At 51.6% G+C, this 27,687-nt stretch overlaps 1 protein-coding gene across 4 annotated transcripts; it reads right to left on the bottom strand.

Moving 5' to 3' along the window:
* MARCHF2 (membrane associated ring-CH-type finger 2) lies at positions 1 to 26,880 on the bottom strand. 4 transcript variants are annotated; one of them, XM_063657404.1, is made up of 6 exons: positions 26,752 to 26,880; positions 21,359 to 21,630; positions 18,684 to 18,911; positions 12,420 to 12,615; positions 8,389 to 8,598; positions 1 to 645 (listed from the first exon to the last, which is right to left on the bottom strand). In XM_063657404.1, exons 3-6 carry the CDS (start codon positions 18,857 to 18,859, stop codon positions 583 to 585), a joined length of 645 nt encoding a protein of 214 aa, XP_063513474.1. In that variant the 5' UTR covers positions 18,860 to 18,911; positions 21,359 to 21,630; positions 26,752 to 26,880; the 3' UTR covers positions 1 to 582. The 4 variants fall into 4 exon arrangements, with proteins under 4 accessions (XP_063513474.1, XP_054321699.1, XP_054321701.1 ...); XM_054465724.2 differs by having other exon boundaries at positions 1 to 632; XM_054465726.2 differs by lacking the exon at positions 21,359 to 21,630 and having other exon boundaries at positions 1 to 632; positions 26,752 to 26,874.
* Positions 26,881 to 27,687: the final 807 nt, after the last annotated feature.

Genomic DNA, 27,687 nt, shown 5'->3' with positions numbered 1-27,687 from the left:
TTTTGTCCAGCCAGGGCTCCTTTTATTCATTCAGGGGTGGGTTTTTGAAACGCAGTGCAACTTTTATATAAAGTCGAGGGTGCCAGGAAAGTGGGCCTGCCGGGTGCAGAGAAGTGCAAGAAGCTTGCTGGAATGTTCCAGCTTTAAGGGCGCCCTTGATACACCGGCCACAGCTGCTGGCCCAGAAGGTGCCATGTGGACCTCAGAATGAGATCAGGGTGCCTGCTCCGTCCAGAGCTCAGGACCATGTCCACCTGTCCTCCATATGAACAACAGTGTGCAAAAAAAAAAAAAAAAAAAAAAACCCTGAAAATATCTTCACACAGGATCACAGACTAGGCTCCGCGTGGTGTCTCTTGGCCTAAGAAGCGTTTAGGCCGTGCGGGAAGTGTTGAAGTGGAAGTCCTTCCACAGGACAGGGTATCGCCAGCTACCTCTGGCCTCTCTGCTGCAGGATCCGGAGAGCCCAGCGTTCATACTGGTGTCTCCTCTGCCACCTTCTTCAGGAGTCCAGCCGCCAGTGGAGAATGCTGGGGGCCCTCGGGGCTATCCGCCTCCCGGATCTTCAGGCGAACTTTCTGGTTAGTCTTTCTCCACTCGGAGTACAGCTGGCAGTGGTAGCGGAAGGAGACCTGCGGGGCAGTCCTGCAGTGAGCGGAGGCCTCCACCGGCAAGGGAGGAAAACAAGTCGCCGTGGTGGCCCCTGCATTGGCCCAAACCATGGCTGGGGCTCATGCTTCCAGAAGCAGAGCTGGCTTATGAACATTCCTCCCACAAAGTGCACACACACAGACCCATTCACACTCCTGGTGACACCCACCAGCTTTCAGAGTCCTGCGAAGACAAGATACACCCCACACACACCAGCAGGAAGCAAAGGGGAGCTCCTTTCCTGCCTGCCTCTCAGTGAGAAGGGAGTGAAACAGCCTCTTGGAAGACATTAGATGTCAATCAATCAGGCCGGGCGCGGTGGCTCACACCTGTAATCCCAGCAGTTTGGGAGCCCGGGCACGGGGGGAAGATCACTTGAGCTCAGGAGTTCGAGATCAGCCTGGGCAACATGGAGAAACCCTGTCTCTACTAAAAACCCCGTCTCTACTAAAAATACAAAAATTAGCCCAGCGTGGTGGCATGGACCTGTAGTCCCAGCTACTTGGGAGGCTGAGGCAAGAGAATCGCTTGAGCCTGGGAGATATGGGCTGCAGTGAGCCGAAATCACGTCACTGCAATCCAGCCTGGGCGACAGAGTGAGACCCTGTCTCAAAAAAATTATTTTTTAATGTAAATCAGTCACATAATTGCCAAAACATGCAACCAAAACGTGCAAAAAAAAAAAAAAGTTTCAAAAAAAAAAGTAACTCAATAGGTGAGTGAGGCCAGGCGCAGTGGCTCACGCCTGTAATCCCAGCACTTTGGGAGACCGAGGCGGGTGGATCACGAGGTCAGGAGATCGAGACCATCCTGGCTAACACAGTGAAACCCCGTCTCTACTAAAAATACAAAAAATTAGCCGGGCATGGTGGCGGGCGCCTGTAGTCCCAGCTACTCAGGAGGCTGAGGCAGGAGACTGGCGTGAAGCTGGGAGGTGGAGCTTGCAGTGAGCCGAGATCACGCCACTGCACTCCAGCCTGGACGACAGACCGAGACTCCATCTCAAAAAAAAAAAAAATAGGTGAATGAATAAATAAACAGTGGTGCTTCCAGATAATGAGATATTATTCAGTGCTAAAAAGAAATGAAGCTGGGTAAGGTAGCTCATGCCTGTAATCCCAGCACTTTGGGAGGTCGAGGCGGGGGGATCACTTGAACTCAGGAGTTGGAGACCAGCCTAGGCAACACAGCAAGACCTTGTCTCTACCAAATATTTAAAAATTAGCCAGGTGTGGTGGCCCAGGCCTGTGGTCCTACTTAGGAGGCTGGGGTAGGAGAATCATTTGAGCCCTGGAGGTTGACGCTGCAGCAAGCTGTGCTCACGCCACTGCAATCCAACAGAGGGAGATCCTGTCTCAAAAAAAAAATGCTGGGCAAGGTGGCTCAAGCCTGTAATCCCAGCACTTTGGGAGGCCAAGGTGGGTGGATCACCTGAGGTCCAGAGTTCGAGACCAGCCTGACCAACATGGAGAAAATCCTGTCTCTATTAAAAATACAAAATTAGCCAGGCGTGGTGGCAGGTGCCTGTAATTCCAGCTACTCAGGAGGCTGAGGCAAGAGAATCGCTTGAACCTGCGGGGGAGGGGTGCAGAGGCTGCAGTAAGCCAAGATCGCGCCACTTCACTCCAGCCTGGGTGAAAGAGCGAGACTCTGTCTCAAAAAAAAAAAAAAAAAAAAGCCCTTAAGCCACGAAAATAACCTTAAATGCATATCACTCAATGAAATAAACCAACCTGAAGATGCTGCATACTGAATACCTCCAACTATAGGACATTCTGGAAAAGGCTAAACGATGGAGACAGTAAAAAGATCAGCAGTGGCCGGGCGCGGTGGCTCATGCCTGTAATCCCAGCACTTTGGGAGGCCGAGGCGGGCAGATCATGAGGTCAGGAGATCGAGACCATCCTGGCTAACACAGTAAAACCCCATCTCTACTAAAAATACAAAAAATTAGCCAGTAGCGGTGGCAGGCGCCTGTAGTCCCAGCTACTCAGGAGGCTGAGGCAGGAGATTGGCGTGAACCCGGAAGGTGGAGCTTGCGGAGAGCCGAGATCGCGCCACTGCACTCCAGCCTGGACGACAGACCAAGACTCCGTCTCAAAAAAAAAAAAAAAGATCAGCAGTGGATAGGGGTTGGGGAAAAGGAGGGTGGCATGAATAGAGAGAGCACAGAGGATTTTTAGGGCAATGAAACTACTCTGTCTGATATTATAATGGTGAATATGGCCGGGTGCAGTGGCTCACACCTGTAATCCCAGCCCTTTGGGAGGCCAAGGTGGGCAGATCACGAGGTCAAGAGATCGAGACCATCCTGGCCAACAAGGTGAAACCCCATCTCCAATAAGAATACAAAAATTAGCTGGGCGTGGTGGCACAGGCCTGTAGTCCCAGCTACTCGGGAGGCTGAGGCAGGAGAATACCTTGAACCCGGGAGGCGGAAGTTGCAGTGAGCCAAGATCCCACCACTGCACTCCAGCCTGGCACACAGTGAGACTCTGTCTCAAAAAAAAAAAAAAAATAGTGAATACATGTCATTATACATTCATCAAAACTTATAAATGTCCAACAGCAAGAGTCAACTCCCAGCCTGGGCAACATGGCAAAACCCCGTCTCCACCAAAAAAATACAAAAATTAGCCAGACGTGGTGCGCACACCTGTAATACTAGCTACTCAGGAAGCTGAGGTGGGAGGATCAACTGAGCCTGGGAGGTTGAGGCTGCAGTGAGCCATGATCACGCCACACTGCACTGCAGCCTGGGTGACAAAGAACAATCCTATCCCCTCCCCGCCACACACACACACACACACACAAAAAGGCCAGGTGTGGTGGCTCACACCTATAATCCCAGCACTTTGGGAAGCCAAGGTTTGAGCCCAGGAGTTTAAGACCAGCTACAACAACATAGCAAAACCCTGTCTCTACAAAAAATACAAAAATTAGCCAGGTGTGGTAGTGGGCACCTGTGGTCCTAGTTACTCGGGAGGGCTGAGGTGGGAGGATCACTTGAGCCCAGGAGGTAGAGGTTGCAGTGAGCGGAGATCACACCACTGCACTCCAGTCTGACAGACAGGGCGAGATACCATCTCAAAACAAACAAACAAAAAAAGTGAATCCTAATGAGAACTACGGCTTTAAAGGGATAATGAAGGTTCACTGATTGTAACAAATGCACTGCTTGGGTACACGATGTTAATAGCGGGGGAGGCTGTGCAGGTTGTGTGTGTATGGAGCAGGGTGATATACAGGAACTCTCTGTACTTTCTGCTAAATTTTGCTGTGAACCTAAAATTGCTCTAAAAATTAGTCTATAAAAAAATTTAAAAATGGCCCGGTGTAGTGGCTCACACCTGTAATCCCAGCACTTTGGGAGGCAGAGGCGGGTGGATCACCAGGTCAAGAGATCGAGACCATCCTGGCCAACATGGTAAAACCCTGTCTCTACTAAAAATAAAAAAAATTATCTGGGCGTGGTGGCACACACCTGTAGTCCCAGCTACTCGGGAGGCTGAGGCAGGAGAATTGCTTGAACCTGAGAGGCAGAGGTTGCAGTGAGCCAAGATCGCGTCACTGCACTCTAACCTGGTGACAGAGCAAGACTCTGTCTCAAAAAAAAAATAAATAAAAAATAAATGTTGTTTAGCGCAATGGCTCATGCCTATAATCCCAGCATTTTGGGAGGCCAAGGTGGGCAGATCACCTGAGTCCAGGAGTTCGAGACCAGCCTGGCCAACATGATGAAAACTCGTCTCTACTAAAAATACAAAAATTAGCCAGACGTGGTGGCAGATGCCTTAATCCCAGCTACTCGGGAGGCTGAGGCACGAGGACTGCTTGAACCCGGGAGGTGGAAGTTGCAGTAAACCGAGATCGCACCATTGCACTCCAGCCTGGGCGACACAGTGAGACTCCGGCTAAATAAATGAATAAATAAATAAATAAATAAATGTCAGTGGTTCACATCCTTTAACCAAGCAAGTTCCCAAGAAACATTTGCAAGGACAGTGCCCAAAGCACTGTTTATAATGGAAAAAAAAAAGGAAGAAGTAGAAATAAAACCACATACACATTGGAAAAAATCCCAGTGCCTGTCAAAAGTGATTTGTTAAATAAATATGGTCCACCCATACAATGAATGTCTGCTGGGTGGCTGCCTCATTGTATGTGTGGGTTTTTTTTTTAAAGAACACCAGCAAAATGAAAACAAGCAGATGCTAAAACAGTAGCTATGATTTCATCCTATTTACATATTTTAAAATATGCTGGTAGGGGCAGGGCGCGATGGCTCATGCTTGTAATCTCAGCACTTTGGGAGATCAAGGTGGGCGGATGCCTGAGGTCAAGAGTTCGAGACCAGCCTGGCCAACATGGCGAAACGCCGTCTCTACTAAAAATATAAAAATTGGCTGGGCGTGGTGGCGCATGCCTGTAATCCTAGCTACTCAGGAGGCTGAGACAGGAGAATTGCTTGAGCCCAGGAGGCGGAGGTGGCAGTGAGCCAACATTGCGCCACTGCACTCTAGCCTGGGTGACAGAGCAAGACCCCGTCTCAAAAAAAAAAAAAAAATGCTGGTAGATTCATTGAAAAATACTTTGTGAGGCAGGGACTCCCCTACAGCTGGACAATAGTGGTTATGTCTGAGGGGTGAGATTTGGGGGAACTTCTGCCTCTAAGCAAGGGTTCTGCTGCCTACCAGAGGCCTAGAACACTACCTCACACCCCCATCATTCTGTCTGTCTCTGTCTGTCTCTCATTCAGGCTTTTTTCTTTTCTTTTTTTTTCAGACAGTCTTATTCTGTCACTCAGGTACCCAGGCTGGAGTGCAGTGGCACGATCTTGGCTCACTGTAACTTCCACCTCCCGAAGTCAAGTGATTCTTGTGCCTCAGCATCCCGAGTAGCTAGGATTACTGGCATGTGCCACCACACCTGGCTAATTTTTTTTTTTTTTTAGACGGAGTCTTGCTCTGTTGCCCAGGCTGGAGTGCAATGGTGCAATCTCAGCTCACTGCAACATCTGCCTCCCAGGTTCAAGCGATTCTCCTGCCTCAGCCTCTTGAGTAGCTGGGATTACAGGTGCGCACCACCACACACAGCTAATTTTGTATTTTTAGTAGAGACATGGTTTTACCATGTTGGTCAGGCTGGTCTTGAACTCCTGACCTCGTGATCCACCTGCCTCAGCCTCCCAAAGTGCTGGGATTACAGGCGTGAGCCACCATGCCTGGCCAATTTTTTGTATTTTTAGTAGAAACGGGGTTTCACCATGTTTCTCAGGCTGGTCTTGAACTCCTGACCTCAAGTGATATGCCCCCCTCAGCCTCCCAAAGTGCTGGGATTACAGGCATGAGCCACTGCACCCAGCCTTTTTTTTTCCTTTTTCTTTTATTAATATTATTATTTTCTTCGAGACAAGGTCAGGCTCTATCACCCAGGCTGAAGTTCAGTGGTGCAATCTCGGCTCACTGCAACCTCTGCCTCCAGTGCTCAAGCGATCCTCCACCTCAGCCTCCGAAGTAGCTGAGACTGCAGGCACGCACCACCATGGCCAACAAACTTGTATTTTTTATAGAGATGGGGTTTTGCCACTTTGCCCAGGCTGGTCTCGAACTCATAAGCTCAAGCAATCTGCCTGCCTCAGCCTCCTAAAGTGCTGGGATTATAGGCGTGAGCCACCATGCCCAGCCCCTATGATTATTTTTTGAGATGGGGTCTCACCATCTTGCCCAGGCCGATCTTGAACTCATGGGCTATGACGATCTTCCTGCTGCAGCCTCCCAAAGTACTGGGATTATAGGCAAGGGGCACTGCACCCAGGCTTTTTATCTTTTTTTGATACTGGGTCTTGCTTTGTCACCCAGGGTGGAGTATAGTAGTGTGATCACAACTCACTGCAGCCTCAAACTCTTGGGCTCAAGTGATCCTCCTGACTCAGCCTCCCAGGAAGCTGGGACTACAGGCATGTGCCACCATACTCAGCTAATTTTTAAAAATTTTTTGTAGCCACGAGGTCTTTCTATGTTGCCCAGGCTGGTCTTGAACTCCTTACCTCAAGGGATTTTCCCACCTCGGCCTCCTAAAGTATTGAGATTACAGGTGTAAGCCACCATGCCCAGCTAATTATTTTCCTTTTGTAGAGATGGGGGTCTCCCTAAGTTGCCCTGCTAGTCTCAAACTCCTAACCTCAAGAGATCCTCCCACCTTGGCCTCCAGAGTAGCTGAGACTATAAGTGCACACCACCACTAGTTTTTAAATTTTTTACAGAGATGGGCATCTTGCTTTGTTGCCCCATCCTAGTCTTGAACCTCCTTGCTTCAAGCAATCTTCCTGCCTCAGCCTCGCAGTGTGCTAGGACTGCAGCTGTTACAACCACTGGGCCTGGCTTCACTCAGTTTTCATCTCAGTTCCTCTCTCTCTTCCCCTTCAATTTCTCTTTCTTTTCTTTTCCTTCTTTCTTTTTCTTTTTTTAAAGACAGAATCTCACTCTGTCGCCCAGGCTGGAGTACAGTAGCAGGATCTTGGCTCATTGCAACCTCTGACTTCTGGGTTTAAGCGATGCTCCTGCCTCAACCTCCCTAGTAGCTGTGATGACAGGCACATGCCACCACATCAGGCTAATTTTTTGTATTTTTAGTAGAGATGGGGTTTCACCATGTTGGCCAGGCTGGTCTCAAACTCCTGACCTCAAGGAATCCGCCCACCTCAGCCTCCCAAAGTATGGGGATTACAGGCATGAGCCACCGCACCTGGCTTTCCCCTTTCAATTTATTTTTGTTTTTATTTTTATTGAGACAGAGTTTTGCTCTTGTCGCCCAGGCTGGAGTGCAGTGGCGCAATATCGGCTCACTGCAACCTCTGCCTCCCGGGTTCAAGTGATTCTCCTGCCTCAGCCTCCCGAGTAGCTGGGATTACAGGCACCCATCACCACGCACAGCTAAATTTTTGTATTTTTAGTAGAGACAAGGTTTCACCATGTTGGCCAGGCTGGTCTTGAACTCCTGGGCTCAGGTGATCCACCTGCCTTGGCCTCCCAAAGTGCTGGGATTAAAGGAGTAAGCCACTGTGCCTGGGTTTTCCCTTTCAATTTCTTTCTTTTTTTTTTTTTGAGATGGAGTTTCGCTCTTTTTACACAGGCTAGAGTGCAATGGCATGATCTCGGCTTACCGCAACCTCCGCCTCCCGAGTTCAAGCAATTCTCCTGACTCAGCCTCCTGAGTAGCTGGGATTAGAAGCATGTGCCACCACACCTGGCTAATTTGTATTTTTAGTAGAGATGGGGCTTCTTCATGCTGGTTAGGCTGGTCTTGAACTCCCTACCTCAGGTGATCCACCCGCCTTGGCCTCCCAAAGTGCTGGGATTACAGGCGTGAACCACCATGCCCGGCCTCAATTTCTTAAATCAATATATATTTCCCCACTATCTTGTTCTCCCCCAATCTCTCTCTCAGGCCCTTGCTCCTCTCTGCCCCACTCCTAATCTTGGGGGTTCATGGATGGGGGTTCCTGCACTCAGGTCAAGGTTCACACCTGGCTCACGGATTCCCTAGACCTTTGTCACATTTGGAATCTCAAGCTCCTGGAGAGGCAGGGTGACCTCAGAAGCTCTCTTCCACCCACGGCCATAGACAGAGGCAGCCAGGGAGCCCAGTACCCCACAAACCAGGGGCCAAATCCTTGGCCCTGCTGCTCCCAGCGGCAGAGCTCGAGATGCATGCTGCGCGATTGCGGCCACTCACCAGTGTCCAGAGGACATAGATGGTGAAGAGGGCGATGGTGAGGGCAATGAGACCCACAGCCTCCAGCTGGCTGTGGAGCCGGAGGTGGTCCTGGGCCCCACGCAGGCACAACCAGCCTGAGATGGCGGCCAGTGGCGTGATGAACAGGAAACACACCATGTCGCAGCACAGTGTCCGCTTCTCCGTCCGCGGCCCCGGGTCCTTCAGCCACTGCAGGGGAGAGGATAGGGGAGAGGGGGCAGAGAAGGGGCTACTGAGGGGGAGAGGTCAGGACCTCCAGGCCTAGGCCTCCCTCTGTCCTTTCCTTCTTTTTTTCTTTTCTTTTTTCTTTTTTTTTTTGAGACAGATTCTCACTCTGTCGCCCAGGATGGAGTGCAATGGCGTGATCTCAGCTCACTGCAACCTCGACCTTCTGGGTTTAAGCAATTCTCCTGTCTCAGCCGCTAGGGTAGCTGGGATTACAGGCAAGCGCCACCATGCACGGCTAATTTTGTATGTATATATATTTTTTGAGACAGAGTCTCGCTCTGTCAGCCAGGCTGGAGTGCCGTGGCACGATCTCAGCTCACTGCAACCTCGACATCCCAGGTTCAAGGGATTCTCCCACCTCAGCCTCCCGAGTAGCTGGGATTATAGGCAAGCGTCACCACGCCCTGCTAATTTTGTATTTTTAGTAGAGATGGGGTTTCACCATGTTGGTCAGGCTGGTCTCGAACTTGTGACCTTAAGTGATCTGCCCACCTCGGCCTTCCAAAATTCTGGGATTACAGGTGTGAGCCACCACGCCTGGCCCTTTCCTTCTTTCAAACATTTATTGAGCCCGTGAGGAGCCAGGCGCTGCCATGTGCTGGGCACTTTTACCCCCATTTTACAGATGGGGAAACTGAGGCACAGAGGAATTAACTCAAGTGAGCAAACTCACACAGCCATAGTCCACAAAGCTGGGGTTCCAACCTGGGAAGTCTTGCTCCAGGGCTGAAGCGTCTTTGGCTACTAATCTACTACACTTGGCCTCCCCCAGATGACAGGCCAAAAGAAATGGGTTTAAAAAAAAAAAAAAAAAAAGCCCTGGCACGGTGGCTCACATCTGTAATCCTAGCACTTTGGGAGGCCAAAGTGGGCAGATCACTTGAGGCCAGGAGTTCAAGACCAGCCTGGCTAACATGGAGAAACCCTGTCTCTACTAAAAATACAAAATTAGCCAGGCGTGGTGGCACGCACCTATAATCCCAGCTACTCGGGAGGCTGAGGCAGGAGAATTGCTTGAACCCGGGAGGCGGAGGTTGCAGTGAGCCAAGATCGCACCACTGCACTCCAGCCTGGGTGACAGAGTAAGACTCTGTCTCAAAATAATAATAATAAGTTCTTTTATTTTTTTGATTTTTTTGTAGAGACAGGGTCTTGCTGTGTTGCCCAGGCTGGTCTTGAACTCCTGGCCTCAAGTGATCTTCCCACCTTGGCTTCCCAAAGTGCTGGGATTACAGGCATGAGCTACCGCACCCAGCCAAGAAATGGGCTTAATTCATGAAATTCTGGTGGATGAGACAGAAAGGGCCCCTGCCCTCCCATGCTGGCAGTGGAGGTATGAAATGGGTGAATGGTCACATAGGGCAAGGCCTTGCCAAGGAGGTGACATTGAAGAGAACAGAATGAGCAGAAGGAACCACGTGAAGAATGGGGGAGATGGGGCTCTAGGCTGCAGGGCGGCAGATTCAAAGACCCTGGGGTAGGGGGAGGCGGGCTAGACAAGATGCGTGGGGAGGGGGCCGTGTGGCCGTAGCACGGAGACCAAAGTGGGTGTGGGAGGGTGTGTGAAGGGGCTGGACCTCCCTCTCACTTTTCTCCCTACGCTCTGGCTCTCAGATGGGCCAGGGGCTTTTCTAGGGTTTTTGTTTTTTGTTTTTTGAGACGGAGTTTCGCTCTTGTTGCCCAGGCTGGAGTGCTGTGGTGCAATCTTGGCTCACTGCAACCTCCACCTCCCGGGTTCAAGCTGGGATCACAGGCCCCCGCCACCATGCCCAGCTAATTTTTGTATTTTTAGTAGAGACGGTGTTTTACCACATTGGCCAGGCTGGTCTCGAACTCCTGACCTCAGGTGATCCACCCACCTCTGCCTCCCAAAGTGCTGGGATTGTGAGCCACCACGTCCAGCCTTGGTTTTTTTTTTTGTTTGTTTTTTTTTTTTGAGATAGAGTCTCACTCTGTTGCCCAGGCTGGAGTGCAGTGGCGCTATCTCAACTCACTGCAAACTCCGCCTCCCAGGTTTAAGTGATTCTCCTGCCTCAGCCACCCAAGTAGCTGGGATTACAGGCATGCGCCACCACACCCAGCTTTTCTCTTGTTGTTTGAGACAGAGTTTTGCTCTGTCACCCAGGCTGGAGTGCAGTGGCTTAGTCTCAACTCACTGCAACCTCCGCCTCCCAGGTTCAAGCAATTCTCCTGCCTAGTGTTCAAGCAATTCTCCTGCCTCAGCCTCCCTAGGGTTCAAGCAATTCTCCTGCCTCAGCCTCCCTAGTGGATGGGATTATAGGCACCCACCACCATACCTGGCTAATTTTGTTTCTTTTTTTTGAGACAGAGTCTCACTCTGTCACCCAAGCTGGAGTGCAGTGGCAGGATCTCTGCTCACTGCAAGCTCCGCCTCCTGGGTTCACGCCATTCTCCTGCCTCAGCCTCCTGAGTAGCTGGGACTACAGGCACCTGCAACCACGCCCGCCTAATTTTTTGTATTTTTAGTAGAGATGGGGTTTCACCACGTTAGCCAGGACAGTCTTGATCTCCCGACCTCGTGATCCACCCGCCTCAGCCTCCCCAAGTGCTGAGATTACAAGTGTGAGCCACCGCGCCCGGCCCACACCTGGCTAATTTTGTATAGCTACTAGAGACAGGGTTTTGCCATGTTGGCAGGGCTGGTCTTGAACTCCTGACCTCAGGTGATCCATGCACCTTGGCCTCCCAAAGTGCTAGGATTACAGGCGTGAGCCACCGCATCTGGACATTTTTTTTTTTTTTTTTTTGTATTTTTAGTAGAGACGGGGTTTCACCATGTTGGCGAGGCTGGTCTCAAACTCCTGACCTCAAGTGATCCGCCCGCCTCGGCCTCCCAAAGTGCTGGGATTACAGGCATGAGCCACTGTGCCTGGCAGCTTGTTCCTTTTCATCTCTCAGGCCTCAGCTGGAGGTTTCACCTCCTGTTGAGGCCTTGCCTGACACCCCAAGTTGCCCCACCCCCTGTGACATGTTTTTCCCTTATTGCACTATTGCTCCCAGAAACCAGTTGCTTCGTTGATTTTTTTTTTTTTTTCTGTAACCTCATATCAGAAGCAATGCTTCAAAGTCCAGATTAAAGTTACTGGACTTTAATCTCCATGAGTGCCCAGCCCTATGTGTCTTGTTGGTGGCTGGGTCCCCAGTGCCTAACGGAGTGCTGGGCATGCTGGAGGTGCCCAGGAAATCTCTGCTAATGAAAGACACAGGCTGGGCGCAGTGGCTCATGCCTGTAATCCTAGCACTTTGGGAGGCTGAGGCGGGCAGATCACTTGAGGTCAGGAGTTTGAGACCAGCCTGGCCAACATGGTGAAACCCCATCTCTACTAAAAATACAGAAAATTAGCTGGGCGTGGTGGCACACGCCTGTAATCCCAGCTACTTGGGAGGCTGAAGCAGAAGAATCACTTGAACCTGGGAGGCAGAGGTTGCAGTGAGCCGAGATCGCACCACTGCACTCCAGCCTGGACAACAAGAGTTAGACTCTGTCTCAAAAAAAAGAGAAAGAAGAAGGAGAAGGAAGAAGAAGAAAGAAGAAGAAAGAGAAAGAATGAATGAAAACAGGGAGAGGGTAATGGGTCTGGGAGCTCTTAAACCCTAGGCCTGGTTTCTGACACACCATCAGCAGACCTACCCGGTGGACAGGGGCAGTAGGGAGTTCTGCCCTATGGAGCCCACCAGATTGCCCGGGGCAGCTCCTGCCTTTGGCCCCCATGTCTGCCCTCTCCCCACTGCCCACCGCAGTCTCAGACTCTTAAGGGTACCTCTGTGAGGGGTCGAGGCCGTTTCTCCACTGCAAACTCCGTGTGGCACAGCTCGCAGTAGCTGGTGTTAGATGAGGAAAGCCACCTCTCCAGACAGCTCTTGTGCACGGCACCCAGTGTGCCCGTGCAGCCACACGGGGACAGCAAGCACTCCCCGTTCGCTCCCTCATGGCAGATCCGGCAGAAGGGACCGTCACTGGACACAGAGATAGGACCCATGAGCAATGATTGGGCTTTCTGTCTATACCTGCTTCACTGCCCACTGGATCACAAGCTCACCCTTACCCCATGCTGCCACTTGGTGAACTCCTACTCACCCTTCAATGCCCAGCTCCAAATGCTCTTCCCCTTGGGAAGGAGATGCAGGGAAGGTAACCTTGGGAAGCCTTCCCAGACTCCCACAGGTGGAGTGATGTGTTCCCTTCCCAGGGACCCTGCAGCACCCTCTCGGACCCAGGATGGGCATCTGTTATACCTGCCCCCCATGTCCTCTCAAAATTTCCCTAAAATACCCAACCTGATTGTCCTGCACAACTTCCCCACCCTCAACTCCTTTTTTTTTTTTTTTTGAGACCGGAGTCTCGCTCTGTCGCCCAGGCTGGAGTGCAGTGGCGCAATCTCAGCTCACTGCAAGCTCCGCCTCCCGGGTTCACGCCATTCTCCCGCCTCAGCCTCCCAAGTAGCTGGGACTACAGGCACCCGCCACCACGCCCGGCTAATTGTGTTTTTGTATTTTTAGTAGAGACGGGGTTTCACCATGTTAGCCAGGATGGTCTCAATCTGCTGACCTTGTGATCCGCCTGCCTCAGGCTCCCAAAATGCTGGGATTACAGGCGTGAGACACCGCGCCTGGCCCCCAACCCTCGACTGTTAATCCTCAAAGACCGGCTGGGTGAGGTGGCTCATTCCTATAATCCCAGTACTTTGGGAGGCCGAGGCAGGAGGATCACAAGGTCGGGAATTCGAGACCAGCCTGGCCAACATGGTGAAACCCCATCTCTACTAAAAATAACAAAAATTAGCTGGGCGTGGTGGTAGGTGCCTGTAATCCCAGCTACTGGGGAGGCTGAGGCAGGAGAATCACTTGAGCCTGGAAGGCAGAGGTTACAGTGAGCCGAGATTACACCACTGCACTCCAGCCGGGGCAACAAAGCGAGGCTCCACCTCAAAAAAAAAAAAATCCTCAAGGACTAGGGCAGAGAAGACAACACTCCTCATGACCTCAGGCCTCACACTGGACCAGTCAGAACACCAGGCCGGGAGCAGTAGCTCGTGCTTGTCATTCTAGCACTTTGGAAGGCTGAAGCGGGAGGATCACTTGAGCCGAGGAGTTCAAGGCCAGTGTGGGCAACATAGTGAGATCTCATCTCTATAAAAAAAAAATTTTCTTTTTTTTTTTTTTGAGACGGAGTCTCGCTCTGTCATCAGGCTGGAGTGCAGTGGTGTGATATCAGCTCACTGCAACCTCCGCCTCCCAGGTTCAAGCGATTCTCCCACCTCAGACTCCTAAGTAGCTGAGACTATAGGCACATGCCACCACGCCCAGCTAATTTTTTTTTTTTTCTGTATTTTAGTAGAGATGGGGTTTCACCATGTTGGCCAGGCTGGTCTCGATCTCCTGACCTCGTGATCCACCCGCCTCAGCCTCCCAAAGTGCTGGGATTACAGGCGTGAGCCACCATGCCCGGCCCCAAAATTTTTTTTAAAGACTTAGCTTGGCGTGGTGGTGCATGTTGCGGTCCCAGCTACTTGGGAGGCTGAGGCGGGAGGATCACTTGTGCCCAGAGGTTCAAAGCTCCAATGACCCATAATTGTACCACTGCACTCCAGCTTGGACAACAGAGTGAGACCATTTGAAAAAAAGAAAAAGAAAATAGAACAGCACGCATCCCTGCTCATGGCTACCAACTCAGGCTTGTATGATACCATCAGAGTCACCGATAATCTATTCCTAAAATTCTTTGTTTCCCCGTAAACTCCAGAACTGTAGGCCACAAGGCTGACAGAAGCCTGGAGCTCCTGCAGCTGCCTAGTCTCTGTGTGGAGCCTGTGAATGATGCCAGCACAGAGGAGAGCCGAGCCAAGAGACAAGGAAAGGTAGATTCTTTTTTTTTTTTTTTTTTGAGACAGAGTCTTGCTCTGTCGCCCAGGCTGGAGTGCAGTGGCACTATCTCGGCTCACTGCAAGCTCCACCTCCCAGGTTCACGCCATTCTCCTGCCTCAGCCTCCCGAGTAGCTGGGACTACAGGCGCCAGCCACCACGCCCGGCTAATTTTTTGTATTTTTAGTAGAGACGGGGTTTCACCGTGTTAGCCAGGACGGTCTCGATCTCCTGACCTCGTGATCCACCCACCTCGGCCTCCCAAAGTGCTGGGATTACAAGCATGAGCCACCGCGCCCGGCCTGGGAAAGGTAGATTCTTAAGGACATCTTTGCGGGCCCCTGGATCTAATCACACCTGAAGCCCATGCTACCTGAGAAACCTGTGCGTCCAGAGAGAAGTGCTCACCTGCTCCTCTGCCCTTGTGAGAGGGAAACAGAAATAAAAAGCATCTGCAGAAAGCTGCCTCGGAAAAGTCTCCAGCCCTGGCCCAGTCTCTGGGGATGCCTGGTCCTTCCCGGCGCAGCTCAGGAGGCAGGGGGCGTGGCCCAGAGGCCAAACAGCCATGAGTCACTGTTTCCCAAACATTTCTGGCCAGAAGGCAGACTGTGAGGTCGCACAAAGAAGAGCTATTTTCCAGACAACGCCAATTTCCTCTCGGAGAGACTGTATTCTTTTTTCTTTTTCTTTTTTTTTTTTGAGTCACCCAGGCTGGAGTGCAGTGGTGCAATCTCAGCTCACTGCAACCTCTGCCTCCTGGGTTCAAGCTATCCTCCTGCCTCAGTCTCCTGAGTACCTGGGACAACAGGCACGTGCCACTATGCTTGGCTAATTTTTGTATTTTTAATAGAGACGGGGTTTCACCATGTTGGCCACACTGGTCTTGAACCCCTGACCTCAAATGATCCACCTGCCTCAGCCTCTCAAAGTGCTTGGATTACAGGCGTAAGCCTGTAATCATGCCAGGCCTTCTTTTCTTTTTTGAGACAAGGTCTGGCTCTGTTGCCCAGGCTGGAGTGCGGTGGTACGATCACAGCTCACTGCAGCCTCGGATTCCCTGGCTCAAGCGATCCTCCTGCCTCAGTCTCCCGAGTAGCTGGGACTACAGGTGGCACCATGCCACACAGCTAATATTTTTTAACTTTTTCTAGAGAGGGGGGTCTCACTATGTTGACCAGGCTGGTCTTGAGCTCCTGGGCTCAAGCAATCCTTCAGCCTTGGACTTCCAAAGTGCTGGGACTACAGGCATGAGCAGCCATGCCTGCCTGGAAATGACTGTTTTCTATCCTTTTATCAGATTCTCATGCTGCGGGGTGGGGTTGGGCTGCTTTAAAAAGAGCCCAACAGGCTGCTCATGGCTGCTTTCTCCACAGTCCTGTCCCTGGACTGCTATTTCCTCCTGCAATGGCAAAAGGGCATGCCTGCCTGCCTCCTTTCTGAACCCATACCCTGATCCCACCCTCCCCCCAGTACACACACAAACAAAGTTAACAAAAAAGGAACCCCTTGTCCGGAAACCAACCCAGGGAAACAGAAGTGACGAGAATCTTGAGGAAGAATCACATCAGTTTGGAGCTTGTTCTGGGAAACTGTGAAAAAGTTTGGGAGAGCAAATTCAGAGAAGAGGCCAGGCACAGTGGCTCACGCCTGTAATCCCAACACTTTGGGAGGCCGAGGCGGGTGGGTCATCTCAGGTCAGGCGACCAGCCTGACCAACATGGTGAAACCCCGTCTCTACTAAAAAAATACAAAAATTAGTCGGGCATGGTTGGGGCGGTGGGGGGGGCTGTAAATCCCAGCTACTTGGGAGGCTGAGGCAGGAGAATCTCTTGAACCCAGGAGGCAGAGGTTGCAGTGAGCTGAGATCATGCCACTGCACTCCAGCATGGGTGACAAAGTGAGACTCTGTCTCCAAAACAACAAAACAAAACAAAAAAACAAATTCAGAGAAGAGAGGAAAAAAAAGCCTTAGTATTTGTTGAGCACTTACTATGTACCAGGCACTATTCTTTTATTCTTTTTTTTTTTTTTTTGAGACTGCGTCTCGCTCTGTCGCCCAGGCTGGAGTGCAGTGGCGCGATCTTGGCTCACTGCAAGCTCCGCCTCCCGGGTTCATGCCATTCTCCTGCCTCAGCCTCCCGAGTAGCTGGGACTACAGGCACCGGCCACAGCGCCTGGCTAATTTTTTGTATCTTTAGTAGAGACGGGGTTTCACCGTGTTAGCCAGGATGGTCTCGATCTCCTGACCTCGTGATCTGCCCGCCTTGGCCTCCCAAAGTGCTGGGATTACAGGCGTGAGCCACCGCGCCCGGCCGTACCAGGCACTATTCTAAGAGCAACATCTGGATTAGTCTGTCTCATTCTATAAGGAAGGTGCTTTTTCTTTTTTCTTTTTTTTGAGATAGAGTCTACCCTGTCACCCAGGCTGGAGTGCAGTGATGTGATCACGGTTCACTGCAGCCTTGACCTCCCAGGCTCAAGCGATTCTCCCACCTCAGCTTCCTGAGTAGCTGAGACTACAGGTGCATGCCACCACTCTTGGCTAATTTTTTGTATTTTTTTTTTTTTTAGTAGAGACGGGGTGTCCCTATGTTGCCTAGGCTGGTCTCAAACTCCTGAGCTCAAGCGATCCACCCGCCTCGGCCTCCCAGAGTGCTGGGATTACAGGCGGGAGCCACCGTGCCTGGCCATCAGGTGCTATTTTTGCTTCCATCTTACATATGAGAAAACGGAGGCCAGGAGGAGTGAACTCATTTCTGCAAACTTGCAGTCAGGAGTCCATGCAGCTGGGACTGGGACCCGGGAAGTCTGACTCCAGGGCAGAGTACCCTAGGCTGCTGTGCTGTGTGCACTGCCCGCCTCAGATGCTGCGCTAGGGAAATGGGCTTTGCTCATGAAATTTTGGCAGGGAAATAACGCAAAAAATACAGATTAGAAGGAAATGGGGGCCGGGTGCAGTGGCTCACCATGTCTACTAAAAATACAAAAAGTAACCAGGTGCGGTGGCTCCCTCCTGTAATCCCAGCTACACAGGAGACTGAGGCAGGAGAATCCCTTGAGCCCAGGAGGCGGAGGTTGCAGTGATCCAACATTGTGCCATTGCACTCCAGCCTGGGCGACATAGCAAGACTCTGTCTGCCTCAAAAAAAAAAAAAAAAAAAGGGGGGTCAGGCACGGTGGCTCACGCCTGTAATCACAACACTTTGGGAGGCTGAGGTGGGTGGATCACGAGGTCAAGAGATCAAGATCAGCCTGGCCAACATGGTGAAACCCCATCTCTACCAAAAATACAAAAATTAGCTGGGTGTGGTGGCGTGCGCCTGTAGAACCAGGTACTCAGGAGGCTGAGGCAGGAGAATCACTTGAATCCGGGAGGCGGAGGTTGCAGTGAGCCAAGATCACGCCACTGTACTCCAGCCTGAGTGACACGCCAGCCTGAGTGACAAAGCGAGGCTCTCTCAAAAAAAAAAAAAAAAAAATTTAAAAAGAGGCTGGGCACGGTGGCTCACACTTGTAATCCCAGCACTTTGGGAGGCTGAGATGGGCAGATCACCTGAGGTCAGGAGTTCGAGACCAGCCTGGCCAACATGGCAAAACCCCGTCTCTGCTCTAAGTACAAAAACTAGCCAGGTGTGGTGACGGGTGCCTGTAATCCCAGCTACTCGGGTGGCTAAGGCAGAAGAATCACTTGAACCTGGGAGGCGGAGGTTTCAGTGAGCTGAGACTGCGCCACTGCACTCCAGCCTGGGCAACAAAATGAGACTCTGTTTCAAAAAAAAAAGAGAGATACAGTGGTGAAGTAATTTGTCCCAGGTCACTCTGGGAGAGAGGGAGGTGTCCACTCAGGGTCGGGGCCCAGGCACTGAGCCCACAGCCTGCACTCCTGACTACCCCCTATCCTGCCTCCCAAAAGTGTGTTACTTGACAACATTTGACCTTCAGATTTCACATAATAATCTGGAATTTCAGCTTTTCCTAAAGAATCAGACCTGGCCAAAGCTAAGCCTCTGTTTCCACAAGGCGATAACTGTTTGTGTCTCTTTCTCTGTTTACCCGCTTGGCCCTCTGTCAATGGTTGGACTTCTGACCCCAGGCTGGGAGAAAGTCACTGCACCCAGAGAGGAGGCAACAAAGGCCAGGACATCCACGCGGTCACCACTCACCTCGGTGTGTCCAAGGCACGGATGACGGTGGAGAGGAGCCGGCCATCCCTTGAAGTCACCTGTGCCACATACTGGGGCGGTCCGAGGCCGGTAGCCTCCACGACCTTGGAGAAGGCAGGGCTGCCGGAGCAGTCACACAGGGAGCCGGGGAGGTGGCAGCAGTCACCCGTCGTCATGGCCACAGGGAGCCCCGTATCCTCAGGGCCTGAGGCCCATGGTCCCAGGAGCCTGGGAACAGGCCAGTGCAGAGGTTAGGGGCAAGGTTAGTGAGCCTGACGGACTAAGGTTTGAGTCCCCTCTTGTCAGAGCTGTAGGGACCACTAGACCATTTACATCTCTGGGCCTCAGGTTGCACGATCTGTAAAATGGGCCTCTGTGGGGCCAGTGAGGATTCAAGGAGACGATGCATGTAACTCAGCACAAGGCTGGTATACAGCAGGAGCTTGGGTTGTATTATTTCTCACTCTCCTAAGAAAACCTATGCTTCCCTGGCCAGGCGTGGTGGCTGACGCCTGTAATCCCAGCACTTTGGGAGGCTGAGGCGGGTGGATCACGAGGTCAAGAGATAGAGACCATCCTGGCCAACATGGTGAAACACCATCTCTACGAAAAATACAAAAAAAAAGAAAAAAGTGAAAAAAAAAGAAAAGCTAGGTTTCCCATTCCGGCTAACACAGTGAAACCCCGTCTCTACTAAAAATACAAAAAATTAGCTGGGCGTGGTGGCACGCACCTGTAGTCCCAGCTACTTGGGAGGCTGAGGCACGACAATCTCTTGAACCCGGGAGGGGGAGGTTGCAGTAAGCTGAGATCACGCCACTGCACTCCAGCCTGGGCGACAGAGCAAGACTCTGTCTCAAAAAAAAACAAAACCAAAAAAACAGGAAAGCTAGGCCTGGCCAGGTGTGGTGGCTCATGTCTATAATCCCAGTGCTTTGGAAGCCAAAGTAGGAGGATTGTTTGAGCCCCAGGAGACCAGCCTAGGCAATACATCAAGACTCTATCTTTAAAAAAAATAAGAAAATTAGGCCGGGAGCAATGGCTCACACCTGTAATCCCAGCACTTTGGATTCAAGTCAATCCGCCTGCCTCCGATTGCCTGAGCTCAGGAGTTTGAGACCAGCCTGGGCAACATGGTGAAACCCTGGCTCTACAAAAGAAAACCAAAAATATTAGCCAGACATGGTAGCACAGGCCTATAGTCCCAGCCACTTGTGAGGCTGAGGTGGGAGGATGACTTGAGCCCAGGAGTTTGAGGCTGCAAGTGAGCTATGACGGTGCTTACTGCACCCCTGCCTGTGCCACAGAGTGAGACCCTGTCTCTAAAAAAGAGAAGACAAGAAAAGCTAGGCCTGCTCTTACCCTCAAAGCCTCCAGGGCCAGGACCACCTTTCAACTAATATCACCTTTTCAGATATGGTATCAGGACCTTTTTTTTTTTTTTTCTTTGAAACATAGTTTCGCTGTGTCACCCAGGCTGGAGTGCAGTGGCACGATCTTGGCTCACTGCAACCTCCACCTCCCGGGTTCAAGCGATTCTTCTGCCTCAGCCCCCCAAGTAGCTGGGACTACAGGCGTGCACCACCATGCCTGGCTAATTTTTGTATTTTTATTTATATTTATTTATTTATTTTTTGAGATGGAGTTTCACTCTTGTCACCCAGGCTGGAGTGCAATGGCATGATCTCGGCTCACTGCAACCTCCACCTTATGGGTTCAAGCGATTCTCCTGCCTCAGCCTCCCAAGTAGCTGGGATTACAGGGGCCCACCAACACACCCAGCTAATTTTTTTTTTTTTTTTGAGATGGAGTCCTGCTCTGTTGCCCAGGCTGGAGTGCAGTGGCGAGATCTCAGCTCACTGCAAGCTCCACCTCCCGGGTTCACGCCATTCTCCTACCTCAGCCTCCCAAAGTGCTGGGATTACAGGCGTGAGCCATCGTGCCCAGCAATTATTTTTATTTTTGTTGTATTTTATTTATTTATTTTTTGAGACGGAGTCCGGCTCTGTTGCCCAGGTTGGAGTGCAATGGCGCGATCTTGGCTCACTGCAACCTCCGCCTCCTGGGTTCAAATGATTCTCCTACCTCAGCCTCCTTAGTAGCTGAGACTACAGGCGTGCGCCACCACGCCCAGCTAATTTTTGTATTTTTAGTAGAGATGGGGTTGCACCATTTTGGCCAGGATGGTTTCGATCTCTTGACCTCGTGATCCGCCCGCCTCGGCCTCCCAGAGTGCTGAGATTACAGACATGAGCCACCACGCCCGGCTAATTTTTGTATTTTTAGTAGAGATGGGGTTTCACCATGTTGGCCAGGCTGGTCTCAAACTCCTGACTTCAGGTGATCCATCTGCCTCGGACTCCCAAAGTGCTGGGATTACAGGTGTGAGCCACTGCACCCGGCCCGGCCGAGAATTTCATTGAAGAAGCAAGGGCCCTTTCTGGAGACCTCCTTGAAGCCAATACAGGTGCCCTGGAGCCAAGGATCTCTGTCCCCAGCGTTTCCAATCCCCAAGAGCTACAATGTCCAGAACCCCTGCAGCCCCTAAAGTGTTCAGAAAGTCCAAGCCAGAGAGGCAATCAAGTACTCAGTGAAGCATTCCCACCCCCACGGCAAGTCAGCTTTTAAACTGCCAATCAAAATCCGAGTCCTGGGCCAGGGGAAGTTGTTCATACCTGTAATCCCAGCGCTTTGGGAGGTCCAAGCAGGAGGATCACTTGAGGCCAGGAGTTTGAGACGAGCTAGGGCAACATAGAGAGACCCTATCTCTCTGAAGGTTTTTTTTTAATTAGCCAGGCATGGTGCTGAAAGCCTGTAGTCCCAGCTACTTGGGAGGCTGAGGAGGGAGCCTCAACCTCTTGAGCCCAGGAGTTCAAGGCTGTAGTGAGCTATGATCACACCACTGCACTCCAGCCTGGGTGACAGAGCAAGACCCAGTCTCCAGTCTCTAAAACAAAACAAAAGAAAGCAAAAAAAAATTTAAAAAAACAACAAAAATAAATAAATAAATAAATAAATAAACCAAATCTGAGCCCCAAAGTGGGGAGGTGAAGGAACAGGGCAGCAATTACTAACTCTTGCGCTAGGACAGTTCACTGCTGGATAAATGCCCTCTGAACAGCTCAGCCAGCAGCCTCCTGGCCTCACATGTTCTTCTGAGCATCAGTCAGGCCTCTGCAGGCCAGATAAGCAAGTATTGCCCAAAGGCAGGGACCCAAAAGGAAGACTTGCAGGCCTGAGATAACACCCACAGGGCAGTGGCCGGGCCTGACACAGGGTGCCTGCTGCTGTCCCTCCCAAGTCCCTACAACCAGAACCTTAAGCTCAGAGGCCAAAGGGGAAGCGGCTGGGCTCTCTACGGGAAAGCAGGCAGAGGCGAGTCCTTTCCTCCAGCCCAGCCCCTCTGAGGATAGGTCTTTACATTTCTTTTTTTTTAAGACAGGGTCTTGGCTGGGCGTGGTGGCTCACGCATGTAATCCCAGCACTTTGGGAGGCCGAGGTGGGCAGATCACCTGAGGTCAGGAGTTCAAGACGAGGCTGACCACATGGAGAAACCCCGTGTCTACTAAAAATACAAAAAAATTAGCCAGGCGTGTTGGCGCATGCCTGTAATCCCAGCTACTCGGGAGGCTGAGACAGGAGAATCTCTTGAACCTGGGAGGCAGAGGTTGCAGTGAGCCGAGATCAGGCCATTGCACTCCAGCCTGGGCAACAAGAGTGAAATTCTTTCTCAAAAAAAAAAAAAAAAAAAAAAAAAAAGACAGGGTATTAGCCTGGCGCGGTGGCTCATGCCTATAATCCCAGCACTTTGGGAGGCCGAGGCAGGTGGGTCACCTGAAGTCAGGAGTTCGAGACCAGCCTGGCCAACATGGCAAAACCCCATCTCTACTAGAAGTACAAAAATTACTTGGGCATGGTGGCGGGCAACTGTAATCCCAGCTACTTGGGAGGCTGAGGCAGGAGAATCACTTAAACCTGAGAGATGGAGTTTGCAGTGAGCCAAGATCACGCCACTGCACTCCAGCCTCGGTGACAGCGAGACTTCATCCCCCCACCAAAAAAAAAAGACAGGGTCTCACTCTGTTACCCAGGCTGGAATGCAGTGGTGTGATCTCAGCTTACTGCAACCTCAGCCTCCTGGGTTCAAGCGATTCTCCTGCTTCAGCCTCTCGAGTAGCTGGGACTACAGCTATGTGTCACCACACCCAGCTCGTTTTTGTATTTTTAATAGAGACAGGGTTTCACCATGTTGGCCAGGCTGATCTCCAACTGCTGACCTCAAGTGATCTGCCCGCCTCGGCCTCCCAAAGTGCTGGGATTACAGGCTTGAGCCACCACCCCTGGCCTGGTCTTTACATTTCTGCAAATAACTGGATATTACAGGAACTATCCCAGCTCCTGCATATGGTGTTCTAATAGTTCTTCTATCAGGGAGAAAAAAAAAACCACACAGGTAAATCTGCTAATGCAAGGCCTGCAAACTACCAAAATTATACTAGCAGCTTCTATCTATTAAGAACCAGATACCATGCCAAGCAATCCCCATACATAGTCATCATCTCACTGAACTCGAAACAGTTGTTATAAGTGTCTCCTTCAAAGGTCATCTTCCTGGAGAAGCCTTCTCGACAATGCTGTCTGGGGCCCGGCGCATTGGCTCACGCCTGTAATCCCAACACTTTGGGAGGCTGAGGTGGGAGGATCGCTTGAGCCCAGGAGTTTGAGAGAAGCCTGGGCAACATACCAAGACCCCGTCTCTACAAAAAATACAAAAATGAGCCGGGTGTGGTGGTGTGCACCTGTAATCCCAGCTACTCAGAAGGCTGAGGTGGGAGAATCGCTTGAACCCAGAAGGTTGAGGCTGCAGTGAGCCATGATCGCACAACTGCACTCCAGCCTGGGCCACAGAGCAAGACACTGTCTCAATCAATCAAACAAGTGCCAATGGGGTCCACTTGATTCCACTCGTGGCATGTGTCCCTGTCTGAAACATTCTACTTATTCATCTACGTATTTAGCCATGTCTGTTGTCCTACCCTGCTGTGAATTCTGTAAAAAAGAGACCCTGTCAGATTGCCTCCTGCTGTCCCCAGCACCTGGCCCTCTGTCTAGCCCAGAGCTGCTGCATTTCTGGTTGCTGCTACAGTCTTTTTTTTTTTTGAGACAGAGTCTCGCTCTGTCACCCAGGCTGGAGCACAGTGGCCGATCTCAGCTCACTGCAACCTCCACCTCCTGAGTTCAAGGGATTCTCCTGCCTCAGCCTCTCGAGTAGCTGGGATTACAGGCACCCACCACCATACCCGTCTAATTTTTGTATTTTTAGTAGAGACAGGGTTTCACCATGTTGGCCAGGCCAGTCTCGAACTCCTGACCTCGTGATCTGCCCACCTCAGCCTCCTAAAGTGCTGGGATTACAGGTGTGAGCCACCGTGCCAGGCCATGTTGCAGTCATTTCTCAATCCTCACTCCATTTAAGAACAGCATGAGAGAGCCACATCTCTCGACCCTCCGATCCTGGTCGGCCAGCCCCTGTGGTGGGCATCAGAGATATTTAGAGGCTAGAGGTCCACTCAAACCACAGAGGCCCAGGCCTGGAAGAGGCCAAACTTGAGGCTGGACACGAAGAGAGGGTGACTGCAAGTCGGACTCAGCTCTGAGGCTGCTGAAATGGGAGAGTGATCCGATGGCTCCAGCAAACTTGGCCCAGTGCCCAGGAGATTTATTTCTCTTCTTTCTTTTGTCTGGTTTTTTTTTTTTTTTTTTTTTAGATGGAGTTTCACTCTTGTTTCCCAGGGTGGAGAGCAATGGCACCACCTCGGCTCTCTGCAACCTCCGCCTCCCAGGTTCAAGCGATTTTCCTGCCTCAACTGCCAGAGTAGCTGGGATTACCGGTGCCCTCCACCCACGGCTGGCTAATTATTTGTATTTTTAGTAGAGACGGGGTTTCACCATGTTGGCCAGGATGGTCTCGAACTCCTTATCTCAGGTGATCCACCCGCCTTGGCTTCCCAAAGTGCTGGGATTACAGGCATGAATCACTGCACCTGGCCTATTTCTTTACTTTCTTTTGTCTGTTTTTTGTTTTTTTTTTTTGAGGCAGGGTCTCAGTCTGTCACCCAAAAGGCTGGAGGGCAGTGTAGTAATCACAGCTTACTGAAGCTTCCACCACCCCCAGGTTCAGGTGATCCTCCCACTTCAGTCTCCTGAGTAGCTCTGCACACCACCACATCCAGCTAATTTTTGTATTTTTTTATAGAAATGGTGTTTTGCCAAGTTGCCCAGGCTGGTCCTGAATTCCTGGCCTCCAGTGATCTGACCGCCTTGGCCTCTCAAAGTGTTGGGATTACAGGCATGAGCCACCACACCCAGCCTGGAGATAGATCTCATTGAGTCTTCACAACAAACCAATAATTACACCCTATGATGGGGAAAGAGGCTGAAGCTCAGAGAGAGGCACCTACTTTCCCAAGGTCATACAGCTAGGAAGGGGTAGTATCAGAATTTGAACTTAAAACAGTCCAGGGAGTGGTTCTGGACCTCAAGAGACCTGGGTTCTTTAACTCCTGGCCCTCCTGGCTCTGCCACCGATGCTGGGTGTCCTGGTTCAAGTCACTTTGCTTCTCTGGGCCTCATTCTAATGATGGAGCTGGTGGACTCTGTCTGTGGAGGGGTCTCCTGAGAAGGAGCCTCCAGGCTGAATTCATCAAGTAAAGCTCACCTTTAGCTAGGCTTGTTTAGGGTGGCACTGAGGCCCCCCAGTCTTTTCCATACCTGCCCAGGATCCGTTTCCTGAAGGTAGGAAACAGAGGGCAGAGGAATCAGAGGGCCCTAAAACTCCCTACATTGTGGTCTCAGGCAGCTGTTTTACTCTCTCAGCCTCAGTATTCTCATCTCTAAAATGAGTGTTATAGGCCAGGCGCAGTGGCTCCCGCCTGTAATCCCAGCACTTTGCGCACTTTGGGAGTTCAAGGAAGGTGGATCACTTGAGGCCAGGAGTTCGAGACCAGCCTGGTCAACATGGTGAAACCCCATTTCTGCTAAAAAGACAAAAATTGGCCAGGCACGGTGGTGGGTGCCTGTAATCCCAACTACTTGACCGGGGTGAGGTAGGAGAATCGCTTGAACCTGGAAGGTAGAGGTTGCAATGAGCTGAGATCGTGCCACTGCATTCCAGCCTGGGCAACAGAGAGAGACTCTGTCTAAAAAAAAAAAAAGACAGGGAGTCATAATGATATGTAGTTCATAAATTAGTAAAAAATTAAGAAGTTAATAACTATTAGCTCTTATTATAATTACTATCGTCAGCTTACAGAGCTGTTGATGAGAGGTCACACAGTCAACCCCGGCACACACAGTAAGTGCTCAATAAAAGCTCTATTAATATTTTTTAGGGTAAATGTGGAGGTTGTTATGCATTCATTCCTCCCTGCATGAGAAGCAAGGTTCCAATCCCAGCTCTACTCCTTATGTGCTTGTGGCCCTGGGCAAGACACTTAACCTCTTTGAGCCTGGACTCTCTCAACTGTATAACAGGTGACATTTCTGGTGCTTCCACCTACTCAGTATGGTTTCAAAAGAACTGAATGAGCTCAACATGCCCATTTAACTACCCCGTTTTGAGCACCCACATAGCACAGGGCATCCTGTTTGAGCATCTTTGTGCAAAGTGGCTGGGTCATTATATTATAACTTACTATTTTGCAGGCAGAGCCGCTCTGAGAAGGAGGTTGGGGAAGGGCATTGGCCACTTAGCAGTTGCCTACTGTGTGTCAGGCGTTTTCTGCACCAGCCACCTCCTGAATCCTCCCAGAAGCCCCATCAGGTTGGCAATGGGATGACCCAGTTTCACAGGTGGGGAAACCGAGGCTCGGAGGGGCGCCTATGTGTGCCGGACCCTGGAGACCTCCCACCGGCCTTGACACGGTAACTGAAGTCCCCGCGTCCCCGAGAAGGCTGTGGCCAAGGGATCGAGCCCAGCCGTCCCGCCTGGCTGCCGAGCTCCGGCCTCGAACCCGGGGCCGGCCCGCGGACTGGTGTCCTCCGGCCCTACCTGCAGGCCCGTGCCTACCTGATCCGCGGCCGGGCCGGGCGGCCGCACAGGCCCCTCCGTTCGCCTCGGCCCCGGTCCCGGCCCGGCCCGGCCCGTCGGCGCCACTAGCTCCGCTCCGGCCGGCACCTGCGTCCGGGCACCGCCCGCGGAGCCGACAGCGCCGCGGACCAATAGCGACCGCCTCTCGCCTGCACTCACCAATCGCCGTGCACGTCCCGCCCTAAGAGGCGGGGCCGGAGGCCACAGGGACGCCTTGGGCCGCACAGGCTCCGCTGCGCCGCGGCTGCTGGCTCCACCCCTGCCGCGTCTTGGCTCCGCCCCCAGCTCCGGCTCCGCCCCAGCACGGGCCCCGCCCCAGCCCAGCCCCAGGCACTAGGGGTGCTGCTGCGCCACCTGCAGACGGCCAGCGTCCTCTAATAAATAAAACCTCTGCAGAATTCAACTTTTTTTTATTTGAGACTGGCGGGGTGCAGTGGCTCACGCCTGTAATCCCAGCACTTTGGGAGGCCGAGACGGAAGGATCGCTTGAGGCCAGATGTTGGGGACCAGCCTGGGCAACATGGTGAGATCCCGTCTCTACAAAAAATTTAAAAGTTAGGATGGGCGCGGTGGCTCACGCCTGTAATCCTAGCACTTTGGGAGGCCAAGGCGGGCGGATCACGAGGTCAGGAGATCGAGACCATCCTGGCTAACACGGTGAAACCCCGTTTCTACTAAAAATACAAAAAAATTAGCCGGGCGTGGTGGCGGGCGCCTGTAGTCCCAGCTACTCGGGAGGCTGAGGCAGGAGAATGGCGTGAAGCCGGGAGGCAGAGCTTGCAGTGAGCCGAGATCGTGCCACTGCTCTCCAGTCTGGGCGACAGAGCGAGACTCCGTCTCAAATAAATAAATAAATAAATAAATAATAAAATAAAATAAAATAGAAGTTAGCCAAGCGTGGTGGCCCAGGCCTGT

This window comes from Pongo pygmaeus, chromosome 20 (assembly GCF_028885625.2).
Source record: "Pongo pygmaeus isolate AG05252 chromosome 20, NHGRI_mPonPyg2-v2.0_pri, whole genome shotgun sequence".
NCBI lineage: Eukaryota > Metazoa > Chordata > Mammalia > Primates > Hominidae > Pongo > Pongo pygmaeus.
The sequence above is the reverse complement of the archived record's forward strand: the minus strand, read 5'-3'. Positions and strand labels throughout refer to the sequence as shown.

Coding starts and splice junctions, on each gene's coding strand:
- MARCHF2 (XM_054465724.2), bottom strand. CDS start 18,859: ATGACGACGGGTGACTGCTGCCACCTCCCCGGCTCCCTGTGTGACTGC. Junction 8,599..12,419: donor GGCCTCGACCCCTCACAGAG/GTACCCTTAAGA, acceptor TCTCCCCTGCAG/TGGCTGAAGGACCCGGGGCC. Junction 633..8,388: donor TCTATGTCCTCTGGACACTG/GTGAGTGGCCGC, acceptor ACTGCCCCGCAG/GTCTCCTTCCGCTACCACTG.